General features: G+C 40.9%; 1 protein-coding gene across 1 annotated transcript in view; it reads left to right on the top strand.

The window, feature by feature from the left end:
• PHLPP2 (PH domain and leucine rich repeat protein phosphatase 2) overlaps window positions 1-11,989 on the top strand; it is a 64,363-nt gene that overhangs the window by 30,159 nt on the left and 22,215 nt on the right. Inside the window, exons 5-9 of the mRNA XM_012806120.2 lie at window positions 2,414-2,539; window positions 4,516-4,670; window positions 7,521-7,667; window positions 8,073-8,303; window positions 9,484-9,686. Of these exons, the coding sequence (XP_012661574.2) occupies window positions 2,414-2,539; window positions 4,516-4,670; window positions 7,521-7,667; window positions 8,073-8,303; window positions 9,484-9,686 (862 nt within the window). The remainder of the gene's footprint in view (window positions 1-2,413; window positions 2,540-4,515; window positions 4,671-7,520; window positions 7,668-8,072; window positions 8,304-9,483; window positions 9,687-11,989) is intronic.

Genomic DNA, 11,989 nt, shown 5'->3' with positions numbered 1-11,989 from the left:
GGTTGAGCCATAGGCGCCGAGCCTCAAATCATTTTTAAAAACATCTTCATCGTCTTTAGTCAATAAGGAAATGTAATTGAAAATCAAGATGAGATACTGCATACCACCAGAATGCCTGAAGTTAAAAGATTGATGAATACCAAGTTTGGCAAAGACAAGGAGCAACTAGAACATTTATACACCATTGTTGGGAAGGAAGTTGCTTTGGAAAACAGTTTGTTTCCTATAAAGTTAAACATATACTTTTCAAATGACCTAGCAATTCTATTCTAGTTTTTTAACCCAAGAGAAATGAAATGAAAATATGTCCTTACAGAGGCTTGTAAGTGAATATTCATAGCAGTGTTATTCTTTTTTTTTTTTTTTGGAGACACAGTCTGTCACCCTGGATAGAGCGCTGTGGCGGCATAGCTCATATCAACCTCAAACTCCTAGGCTCAAGTGATCCTCGTGCCTCAGCCTCCTAAGTAGCTGGGTCTACAGGTGCCCACCACCTATGCTGGGCTAGTATTTTAGTAGAGATGATGTCTTGTGGTTGCTCAGGCTGATCTCAAACTCCAGAGCTACAGCAATCCATCCACCTCAGCCTCCCAGAGTGCTAGGATTGCAGGTGTGAGCCGTCATGCCTGGCCTAGCAGGGTTTTTTTTGTTTGTTTTTTTGAGACGGGGCCTCAAGCTGTCACACTGGGTAGAGTGCCATGGCATCACAGCTCATAGCAACCTCCACCTTCTGGGCTCAAGCGATTCTCTTTCCTCAGCCTCCCAAGTAGCTGGGACTACAGGTGCCCACCACAATGCCTGGCCAATTTTTGGTTGTAGTTGTCATCGTTTGGCAGGCCTGGGCTGGATTCGAACCCGCCCTCTGGTGTATATGGCTGGTGCCTTAGCTGCTTGAGCTGCAGGTGTGAAACCTAGCAGTTTTATTCTTACTGTGTTCCCTGAAAATAAGACACTGTCTTATATTTATTTTTTCTCAAGAAGACACACTAGGGCTTATTTTCAGGGGATATCTTCCTTTCTGCACCAAAATGCATGCTGCATAGCCATGCCCATTACTAGGTTTTATTATCGGGGTAGGGCTTATATTTAACAAATGCATAGAAATCCTGCTAGGGCTTATTTTTGGGGAAACACAGTAATAGCCAAAAGCTATAAACCACCCAATGCTCAGTGCTGAATTGATAAACAGATGTGGTCCTTCCATATCATAAACAATAAATGAACTGCTGATATACATAAGAACAAGGTTAAATCTTGAAAGCATTATTTTAGGTAAAAGAAGCCAGATAGAAAAGTCTATTTATTCTGTGATTATATTTATAAGACATTCTGAAAAAGGCAAAAATAGAAAACATATCTGTGATTGCTGGGGCATAGGGGAAGGGGCTGACTGCAAAGGGCCACAGGGGAAATTTGGTGGGTGGTCGTGGGGTTATATTTATAAAAACTCATCAGACTGGCTGGATGTGGTGGCTCATGCCTGTAATCCCAGCACTTGGGAGGCCAAGGCAGGTAGATCGCCTGAGCTTAGGAATTCGAGACCAGCCTGAGCAAGAGTGAGACTCCCGTCTCTAAAAATAGCTGGGTGTTGTGGCAGTTGCCTATAGTCCCAGCTACTCGGGAGGCTGAGGCAAGAAAATTGCTTGAGCCCAAGAGTTTGAGGTTGCTGTGAGCTGTGATGCCATGATACTCTACCAGGGTTGACAAAGTGAGACTCTATCTCAAAAAAACAAAAACTGTTCACTTAGACTGTTCACTTAGAATCAGTGAATCAGACTGTTCACTTAGAATCAGTGAATCAAAACAAAAAATTAGTGAATTTAATGTTGGTAAATGATAGCTCAATAAGAATCATACCCAAGAAGATTTTAGTAAAAATCATCGAATCACCAAAAAAAGCAAAAGAGCGTCACCAGAGACTCAACTACTGGATTCTTTCCCTTCTGCTTTCTTGGCTGTACACGTTTGTGTGTGGATGTGTTTTTAGTTCTCAGGGATGTAAACATAGGAGTGGACTTGGGGGTCAGACACTGTGTGTGGCCTTTTGAGGAACTGCCAGACTGTTTTCCAGAGTGGCTGCTCAGTTTTACAGTTCTACCAGCCACGTGTGAGGATTCCAGTTTCTCCAGATCCTTGCTGATCCCTCCTGTGCCACACTTGTTACTGTCCATGTTCTTAATGTCAGCTGTCGTGAGGGTGGCTGGTGTCTCACTGTGGTTTTGATTGGCATTTCCCTGATGGCTAGTGATGTAGAGCAATGTCTCTTGCGCTTATCTGTTTCTCTTCCTCGGACAAATGTCTGTTTAGATCTGTTGCCTATTTTTTTAATTGGGTTATTTGTCTTGTGATTACCTTTTGGTTTTTGACCAGGAGTTTTTTAGTTGTTCTGGTTTTCTCCCCTCTTCCTCGTCAGGTAGAAGAAGTGAAGCGACGGCAGTACTCCCTGGCATTCAGCTCCGCTGGAGCCCAAGCTCAGACCTATCACGTCAGCTTTGAGACTTTGGCAGAGTACCAGAGATGGCAACGGCAAGCGTCCAAGGTGATGAGCGGCCAGACATCTTGGTGTGGAGATAAGAATGGAGAAGCCCATTAGAAATGTGTTTTGAAACTGAACTTACTCCCAAGAAAGCGAATTATAATTTTTAATTTTCTTTCTAGGCCTTTCTGAGTCTTCATATAATGAATAAAATCATGGAATTCCAGAAAGTCCTTAACTTATTTTTTGTATTTGCATAGATAGCCCAGTGCTGTGAAAAGTGTTTTCAGGTGCATTTACCTCGGTGCCATCTGGGTGAGGTGTAAGGCCTTAGAAGGATTAAGAGATTTGACCCTTGAACGAATTGAGACACAGTGAGATGAGAGTTAAATGACTTTCCCTTGACCTCAGCAGTCAGTGATAGATGGATCCATTTCTGAACTTGTAGTCCAGTGCTTCTTGGTTGGTACATATTTAGAATAACCTTAATGAACCACTTCAAGTGATAACAGTTTCCAATGATACAGTTTGTGTTTTTTAGATCCATTTTCACAGCCCATATTTATTAGTACACTATTATAGAAATATAAACTTTGTTATGGATTTAATGAATTTTTTGTGGTTATATTGTGTTGGCTATAAAATGCTTTAAATAAAACTGGTTTTATTTTTATTTCAATTCTTCCTCTGCTTTTTAAAGAGAAGTTAATATTTTTTGAGCATATTTTGCATGCTCAGCAGTGTACTGTATGCTTGGTTATTTAATTTTATCCTCACAACAGACGAAGAAGCTGTGTGAATAAGCAGCAGAGCCAGTTGACTACAAAAGGCCATGGCTTTTCATATCACACTGCCTCTTGAATCATCCTGTGATTACTTTTTGCATGAAATGTTACCTTTCCATCTTTGTGATTTGTATACACTTTTTATCTTATGGAGACTTTCTAATTTATACTTCTGTTTATAAGAAGCTTATAGTTTTAGGGAAAAGTAAAAATTAGGCACCATGGCTCATGCCTGTAATCCTAACACTGTGGAAGGCCGAGGCGGGTGGATCGCTTGAGTTCAGGAGTTCAAAACCAGCCCTAGTAAGACTGAGACCCCTGTCTCTACTAACAATAGAAAAACTAGCTGGACATCATGGTCAACACCTATAGCTGCAGCTACTTGGGAGGTCGAGGCAAGAGTTCAAGCCTAAGAGTTTGAGGTTGCTGTGAGCTATGATGCCATAACACTCTACCCACAGCAACAGAGTGAGATTTATTTTTTTTTTTTGAGACAGAGCCTCAACCTATCCCCCTGGGTAGAGTGCCATGGCATCACAGCTCACAGCAACCTCCAACTTCTGGGCTCAAGTGAGTCTCCTGCCTCAGCCTCCCAAGTAGCTGGGACCATAGGTGCCTGCCACAACACCTGGCTATTTTTTTTTGGTTGCAGCCATCATTGTTGTTTTGGCGGGCCCGGGTTGGATTTGAACCCACCCCTTAGGTGTATGTGGCTGGCGCCTTAGCCACTTGAGCCACAGGCGCCAAGCCAGAGTGAGATTTATTTATTTATTTTTGAGACAGAGTCTAACTGTATCACCCTCTGTAGAGCTGTAGCGTCACAGCTCACAGCAACCTCCAACTCTTGGGTTTAAGTGATTCTCTTGCCTCAGCCTCCCAAGTAGCTGGGACTATAGGCACTTGCCCCAACACCTGGCTATTTTTTGGTTGTAGTTATCGTTGTTTGGCAGGCCAAGGCCAGATTTGAACCCTCCAGCTTCGGAGTATGTGGCTGGCACTCTAGCTGCTGAGCTACAGGCGCCAAGCCAACAGAGTAAGATTTAAAAAAGAAAAGTAAAAACATGAATAATTGCCATCTCATTATCTTTTTTCCCTCCTATGTTTTTATTTAGTGCCCTTTTGTATAAATGCCATTCCACGTTTTCTGCCAAGAAACTATTAGAAAAATAAATAAAATAAGTGAAATTCTACTTTAATGTAGCTGATAGGCATTCAGAGCTAGCTCAGAAGGCTCTGCTCTTTGGCCTTTTGTAGGTGGTGTCCCAGCGCATCAGTACTGTGGATCTCTCGTGTTACAGCCTGGAGGAGGTTCCTGAGCATCTCTTCTACAGTCAAGATATCACCTACCTCAACTTGCGACACAACTTCATGCAGCTAGAAAGACCAGGGGGCCTTGACACGCTCTACAAGTATGTGGAGAATAGGTTTCCAGACCGACATGTTAAAATGAGATTGTTACAAGTAACTCAGTGGTTTGTACCTGTGAGCTGTAAGTGAGCATGCTACATGCTGTAAATATTTAAAATTCCCTCTCCCGTTTGAAGATGAAGCAAAATTCTTTATTCGGGCAATAATTCCTACCTGCCCTTTCTGCCCATAGAACAGAAGATTGATGCAAGTGATCTGTTATGGAGGCAACAGTGAGCTGCCATTGATCTGGATAATCTTTTTATATAAACCACTGGCAGTGATGCATGGAATGCAGCCAGGGTAAATCAAGAGATTCACATGTGGGAATTTTTTGAATAAGAAGTATCAAATTTAAATGACTTAAAGGAGCCGAATTTCAAGGGTTTCACTCCCACAGACACGGCTTTATCTTTCCTTTGTACCTTCAACTACCAACTCCTAAGCCTTTTGTCAGCTATGAAACTTCTCTTTTCTAATAAAGGAACCATTTTACCCTTATAGGACTGACCCACATATTTTTCCACCTTTTTTATTAAAATACGTTTTCCATTCCTACCTTCTATCTATCCTGCTTCACTCCTCCACCCCAAATGGATAACAGTGAATAAATAGGTGGTGTCAGTAATTGTCTGGGCTTCTAGTGGGAAAAGGAGAAATTAGAAATTAAACCATTCACAGTGATTTAGATTCCATGGTGATTAAAAGATAATATACATTAAAATGACATGTTTTATATACTGCCTTAGTAACTAATGTTTCTAGAGTAATTTCCAGATAACAATTGTGATTTTTATCTCATCTGATATTATGTTCTAGAAAGTTTTTCAAGTGTAAGCTGCTAGTTAGTAAGGAGATAGTTATTTTAATACTGGCATGTAAAAATATAATATTGGCACATATAAATGTAAACAAGCTCTAATTTAGGGAAATTGGATTCTAGCATTTATTTTATTTACTCATTTATTTATTTATTTATTTATTTGAGACAGAGCCTCAAGCTGTCGCCCTGGGTAGAGTGCTGTGGCATCACAGTTCACAGCAACCTCCAACTCCTGGGCTCAAGCGAGTCTCCTGCCTCAGCCTCCCAAGTAGCTAGGACTTCAGGTGCCTGCCACAATACCTGGCTATTTTTTGGTTGCAGTCGTTATTGTTGTTTGGCAAGTCCAGGCTGGATTCGAACCCACCAGCTCAGGTGTATGTGGCTGGCGCCTTAGCCAGTTAAGCCACAGGCACTGAGCTGGATTCTAGCATTTCTTTCTGAGTTGCTATGAAAATAAAAATAGGATTAAACTGGTTTGAGGGCTAGATTATAAATTCTGAAGTCAAGGCAAAAAGCCAAAGGAATAATTGATAATCAGGGTCAAGTCATCTGGAAATCAAAAGTTGAGAATTTGGAAGAGGAGGGTTAGAATGAGGTAGCAGGTGTTCTAATCTAGAAGCTGGTGGTAGGGATCACTGTTAGGGAGAGCAGTACCTTACCCTCACCACCTTGCACTTGTGCCCACACAGTTTGACGCATAGTGGGTGCTCAGTAAGTATTTTTAGAATAAATTCTATGGTAAACATTTAAAGTGGATCATTTAAGGCCAGGCTTTGTGGCTTACACCTGTAATCCCAGCACTTTTGGAGGCTGAGGAGCTCAAGACCAGCCTGGGCAACATAGTAATACCCTAGCTCTTAAAAAAGAAAAAAAATTAGCTAGTATAACACTCCCAAGTAGAATTAACTAGAGTTAATCTTAGGGATTGATTTTGTGACAATACTATGTCTGGATAAGACAACATAGATTACTTGTAAACAAAATAGAAGCACTCAAAGGTAACTATTTCATGTTGTGTATCAGATTACATTTCAGTAAAATGCTATGTCATAGTCATATTTTCAAGCTCCAGTTGGTTCATTTATTTTAAATAACATTTGAGCCAACATAATTTCAGTATGAAACAAGTTGCTTGTAATGTAATTAAGAAAAAAGGTTTTTGTAGAGATGGGATCTCACTGTGTTGTCCAGGCTAGTCTTGAATGCCTGGCTTCAAGCAGGACCCCCATCTTGACCTCTGAGTGTCAGGATTACAGGCGTGAGCCACCACACCTGGCCTATTGCAGGATTTGATCTACATATTTGTTAGGTATTCCTGTTTCTGAGTTTATTAATTCTTGCAACACTTTTGTACTTTACATGTAGAAATTTAATAATGGAAAGCGATTTAAAGCAATGAGGTATGCTTAACACAGAGTTGTACCAGCACGAGCTGTTCTTCAAGTTCTGCCTTGTTAAGGAGAAGAGATACTCCTCACACTAGGCCTGGTTTCCTTGACAGGGTAGACTGTGCACTAGTCATCTTGGTATCCTCTGTGTGCACACAATGTTTGACATATAGTAAATGCTTAGTAAATATTTTTGGAATAAATTCTATGATGGACATTTAAAATAGATGATTTAAGGCGGGGCATGGTACCTGTAATCCCGGCACTTTAAAAGGCTGTGATGGGAGACTACTTGAGCACAGGAGTTCAGGATCAGCCTGGGCAATGTGGTGAGACCCCCATCTCTACAAAAAATAAAAATTAGCCAGGTGTGATGGCTTGCTCCTGTAGTCCCAGCTACTTCGGAGGCTGAGATGGGAGGATTGCTTGAGCCCAGGAGTTCCAGGCTGCCGTGAATTATGATCGTGCACTAGATTCCAGGCTGGGTGATAGAGAAAGACTCTGTCTCCAAAAGATAAAAAAGAAAAAAATAATAGATAAAATCATTTAAGATAGATCATCAAAGGCTTTTGATGTCTCTTATAAAGATACAGTAACAGATTTATTGAAATGTAGTATAAACTTTTGCCTTTGCGCTTTAGATTTTCTCAGCTGAAGGGCCTAAACTTGTCCCACAATAAACTCGGGTCGTTTCCTGTGTTGTTGTGTGAGATCTCCACCCTGACTGAGCTCAACCTTTCCTGCAATGGATTTCATGACCTACCAAGTCAGATTGGCAATTTGCTAAAGTAAGTAACTGGCTTTTCTTAGATTCCTTTTTTCCCTTGCAGAGTAAAGAACTTATCTGGCATTTGGAATGAAGGTGGTACCGTGAGCTCTGTGGCAACATAAGTCATGTGTTAGGATTCTAGTCAGCAGCAGTTTCTTCCCTCAGAGATTTGTGAGCCCACTGCAGTGACTAATCCTTCAGCTTCACAGCAGAGGTCTTGATTCCCTTAAAGAGGGACCATTCATGCAGGTTCCTTTAAGAGAGATGTGTAAGTTATCTATTAAGTGTGTACAGGTGGAGCGTTAAGATGTTTTATCATTTTTGGATTAGTGGTAAATTAGTAACATAAGGCAGAATGCATAACTCAAGTTTTTATCCATTCTAATGAAATCTTTCACAAAGTTGTTTTATTTTGCTCCGACAGTCTTCAAACTCTCTGTCTTGATGGCAATTTTCTGACTACTTTACCTGAAGAACTGGGAAATCTGCAACAGCTTTCCTCCCTGGGAATTTCGTTCAACAACTTTAGTCAAATCCCTGAGGTTTATGAGAAACTCACTATGTTAGATAAAGTGGTTATGGCAGGAAATTGCCTGGAAGTGCTCAGCCTGGGGGTGCTGAACAGAATGAGCCATGTCAAGCATGTGGACTTGAGGTAAGGCCCTTCTGCACCGTATCTGCCTGTGGGTTGGCTCTGAGGAGCCTTTATGTTAAAGACTTCTTTAAAACAATGAGATTTTAGAACAGTGTGGAAATAGATGTTTTCCAAGCTGTACTAGAACTTGGTTTGGTGCTCAGTAGCAGATGAGGCATCGGGCAGGGGCAGCGCCCAGCAGCATTTCATGAGCATTCGTATCTCCTCACATCCTTGTTAACTCTGCATTTTAGCAGTACTTTTTCTTACTTTTTTTTTTCTTTCTTTTTCTTACTGTCAGTCTAGTAGGTGGAAAATAGTATTTCATTAGTCAACATTTGCTCAGGAGTGAGATTGAGCCCCTTTTTATATGCATATTAGTAGTTTGTAGTTTTTCCATAAACCTGGCCATTTTTCTGTTGAGTCACTGTGTTTCTTCTTGATCCCCTACTATTATAATTAAAATGTTAAAGGTTTTATTACTAGGAAGTTTTTGTAAGAGTTTTATATGCTGGTCATAATCTTTTCCCAAAGGAAGCTGGTGAAAGGTGCCTAGTGGATGTAGTGTCATTTCTAATAAGCTGTTGATGTGCCTTTAAAGACAGCATAAGAGATAGGTGCATCAAAATATAGAAAAATTAGAATGGGTGTGCATGCATTAAATCATATACTTGCGTAGAAAAGAATCAAAAGGTCACCTTCTCTAATTTGCCTTTGAGTTATGTCTCTTAATTAACATTATGTGAATCTTAGCGCTAGAGCTAGAGCAGGCACAGCAACAGGAGTGTGGCCGCTTTCCCAGACTCCTGACGTCCTGCTCTCAGCACTGGTTTGCTGCTCACTAACTCAGAAGGTTGTGTCCATCTTCTTGTTCCTTTGCCCTACTTCTCAGCCCCTACCTAACCTTATTAGGCATTTGGATGTAAGTATTTAACTGCGGCTATGGCCCCCGCTGTCCATCTTTTTATTTAATTTGCATTATGTATTTGCCGGTCTGGATGGTTTAGTTTAGTTTTTGGCTTATAAATTTAGACTATAAACTATCTGTGATTATTTATATAGTACCTTGCAAAATGAGGCAAAGTAAATTCTTAAGTTGTTTAGGAAATAGAGAAAGGGATCATACCTCTCCTATTTTTCATTTGGTAATCACATTTAATAGAATTTATTTCTGATTGTTTTCTTATTTCTGAATATTAAGGTTGAACCATTTGAAAACTGTGGTTATCGAAAATCTGGAGGGAAATAAATACGTCACTCACGTGGATCTCCGAGACAATCAGCTGACTGACTTAGATCTCAGCTCCTTGTGTGGCTTGGAGCAGCTGCACTGTGAGCGGAACCAGCTGAGGGAGTTGACCCTCAGTGGCTTCTCCCTTCGAACTCTCTACGCCAGTTCCAACAGTGAGTTCTCTGGCCAGCCTCCTGCTTTTTCTCTTTCAGCTGTAGTCAGAGGGTTCTAACAATGGTGACATCTGTGGTGTTTCCCAGCCACTTGGCAGATAGACTCGATGGTTTACTTAAGGCCTGGCTTTATCTTTTCTCTTCAGTGTCAACGCTTAAGTGCTTGCCATGTGCATGAACAGACATAGCAGGATACTTTGAGATTTACCAAGTGAGCACAATAAAAGGCATGTCACAAAATAACGGGGTGGGGACAGGTGGGCAAGCATGTTCAAAACAGGAGCAATATCTAAAACAGGGATTGGCCCTGGGACTGAATCTGGCCTGCCACTGCTTTTTGTATGATGCATAAGAAATCATTTTTTTAATGGGTAGGTAGAAAAAATCAAAAGAATAATTTTGTGAAAATTATATAAAATTCAAGTTTCTGTGTTCATAAATAAAGTTTTATTGGAATATAGCCACACTAATTCATTTACATATTGTTTTCACATTACTGATTTCATGTTTTGGTGGCAGAATTGAGTATTTGTAAGAGAGACTATATTATGGTTATGCACAGTCAAAAATATTTACTGTTTAGCCTTTTAAGAGAAACTTTGCCAATCCCCATTCTAAAAGCTTGTGTTGCCTCATTGCTAGAATGAGAAGCCCCTTACTCAAAGCCACCTTTGTAGAGTGCCATGGCATAATAGCTTACAGCAACCCCAAACTCTTGGGCTTAAGCTATTCTCTTGTTTTAGCCTCCTGAGTAGCTGGGTCTACAGGTGCCTGCCACAATGCCTGGCTATTTTTAGACATGAGGTCTCACTCTGGCTCAGGCTGGTCTCGAACCTATGAGATCAGTAAATCTACCCACCTTGGCATCCCAGAGTGCTAGGATTACAGGTGTGACCCACTGCACCTGGCCCCAACTGAGGCCATTCTTTAATTGCTTTTTTCTGTGTTTAAAGGTAGTAAGGAAAAGATGTTCAATTTCACTGTCAAAAAGATGCAAATTTAAATAACATTTTATAGTTACCGAATTTGCAAAATATATATATAAAATGCTGAACATTACCAAAGATGAGGCAGAGTGTCTTCTTAAACACTCACACACTGCTATGAGAGGCATAGAACGCCTCAGAGGTCAGCATGATGGTCAGGGAGGTAGAGGACACACATATCTCACATTCTGGCAGCTCCCTGCTTGCATGTATCCCAGAGACACATGTGCACAGGGTGTGTATAAGAATGTTCATCACAGCATGGTTTGTGAGAGTGAAGAAATAGGGAAAGATAGGAGTATTGCTAGGAAAATGGATAAACCCGTAGTAATATATTTACACAATATAATACCAAACAGCAATAGAATGAATGTAATTAGAGTTTTGTGTATTAACATGGATAAATCTCTGAAACACTTTTGGGCAAGAAAGTGCATCATTGTATATATACTATGATAATCATGTTCAAATTTAGAATACACAGAAATATTGTTTTCTTAGCTGTAAATGTGCATAGTATTATGAAAGAATCCATGGGAATGATAAAAACCACATTTAGGATGATGTTTACCTCTTGGTATGTGTAGCATTTTAATTTTTTTTTTTTTTTTTTTTTTGAGACAGTCTCACTATGTCACCCCCAGTAGAGTGCCATGGCGTCACAGCTCACAGCAACCTCCAACTCTTGGGCTTAAGTGATTCTCTTGCTTCAGCCTCCCAAGTAGCTGGGACTACAGGCGCCTGCATCAACACCTGGCTGTTTTGTTGTTGTTGTAGTGGTTTAGCAGGCCAAGGCTGGGTTTGAATCCATGGTGTATGTGGCCAGCACCCTAACCAGTGAGCTATGGGCGCCAAGCTAATTCTTAAAAAAAAAAAAAAGCCGGAAGCATATAAGACACAAGGTAGATTTGTTTAAAAGCCAGATGATAGGTGTAAGGCTACCATTTGCATCACCTTTTACTAATTAGCCATTAATCTAAGGTTCAAATCATAGCTTAGATTAATTGCTTGGCCAAGGAGTGTCCCACTGATGAGTGTTGACTTGTGCTGTTTATAGATGCTGTGATATGGTAGTAAGTCCTTGCCATGAAGATGTTTGTTACCAGGCCCTTCCCTGTCCTTAATGTGTCTAGAGAGGCCAAATGCCTGGCTCTCCTGGAAAAGACATTGACATACAGGCTCGGTGCCTATGGCTCAAGTGGCTAAGGCACCAGCCACATACACCTAAAGTGGTGGGTTCGAATCCAGCTCGGACCCGCCAAACAACAATGACGGCTGCAACCAAAAAATAGCCGGGCATTGTGGCGGGCGCCTGTG

Source organism: Otolemur garnettii, unplaced genomic scaffold (assembly GCF_000181295.1).
Source record: "Otolemur garnettii isolate 467f Iridium unplaced genomic scaffold, OtoGar3 scaffold00047, whole genome shotgun sequence".
NCBI classification, from domain to species: domain Eukaryota; kingdom Metazoa; phylum Chordata; class Mammalia; order Primates; family Galagidae; genus Otolemur; species Otolemur garnettii.
The sequence above is the reverse complement of the archived record's forward strand: the minus strand, read 5'-3'. Positions and strand labels throughout refer to the sequence as shown.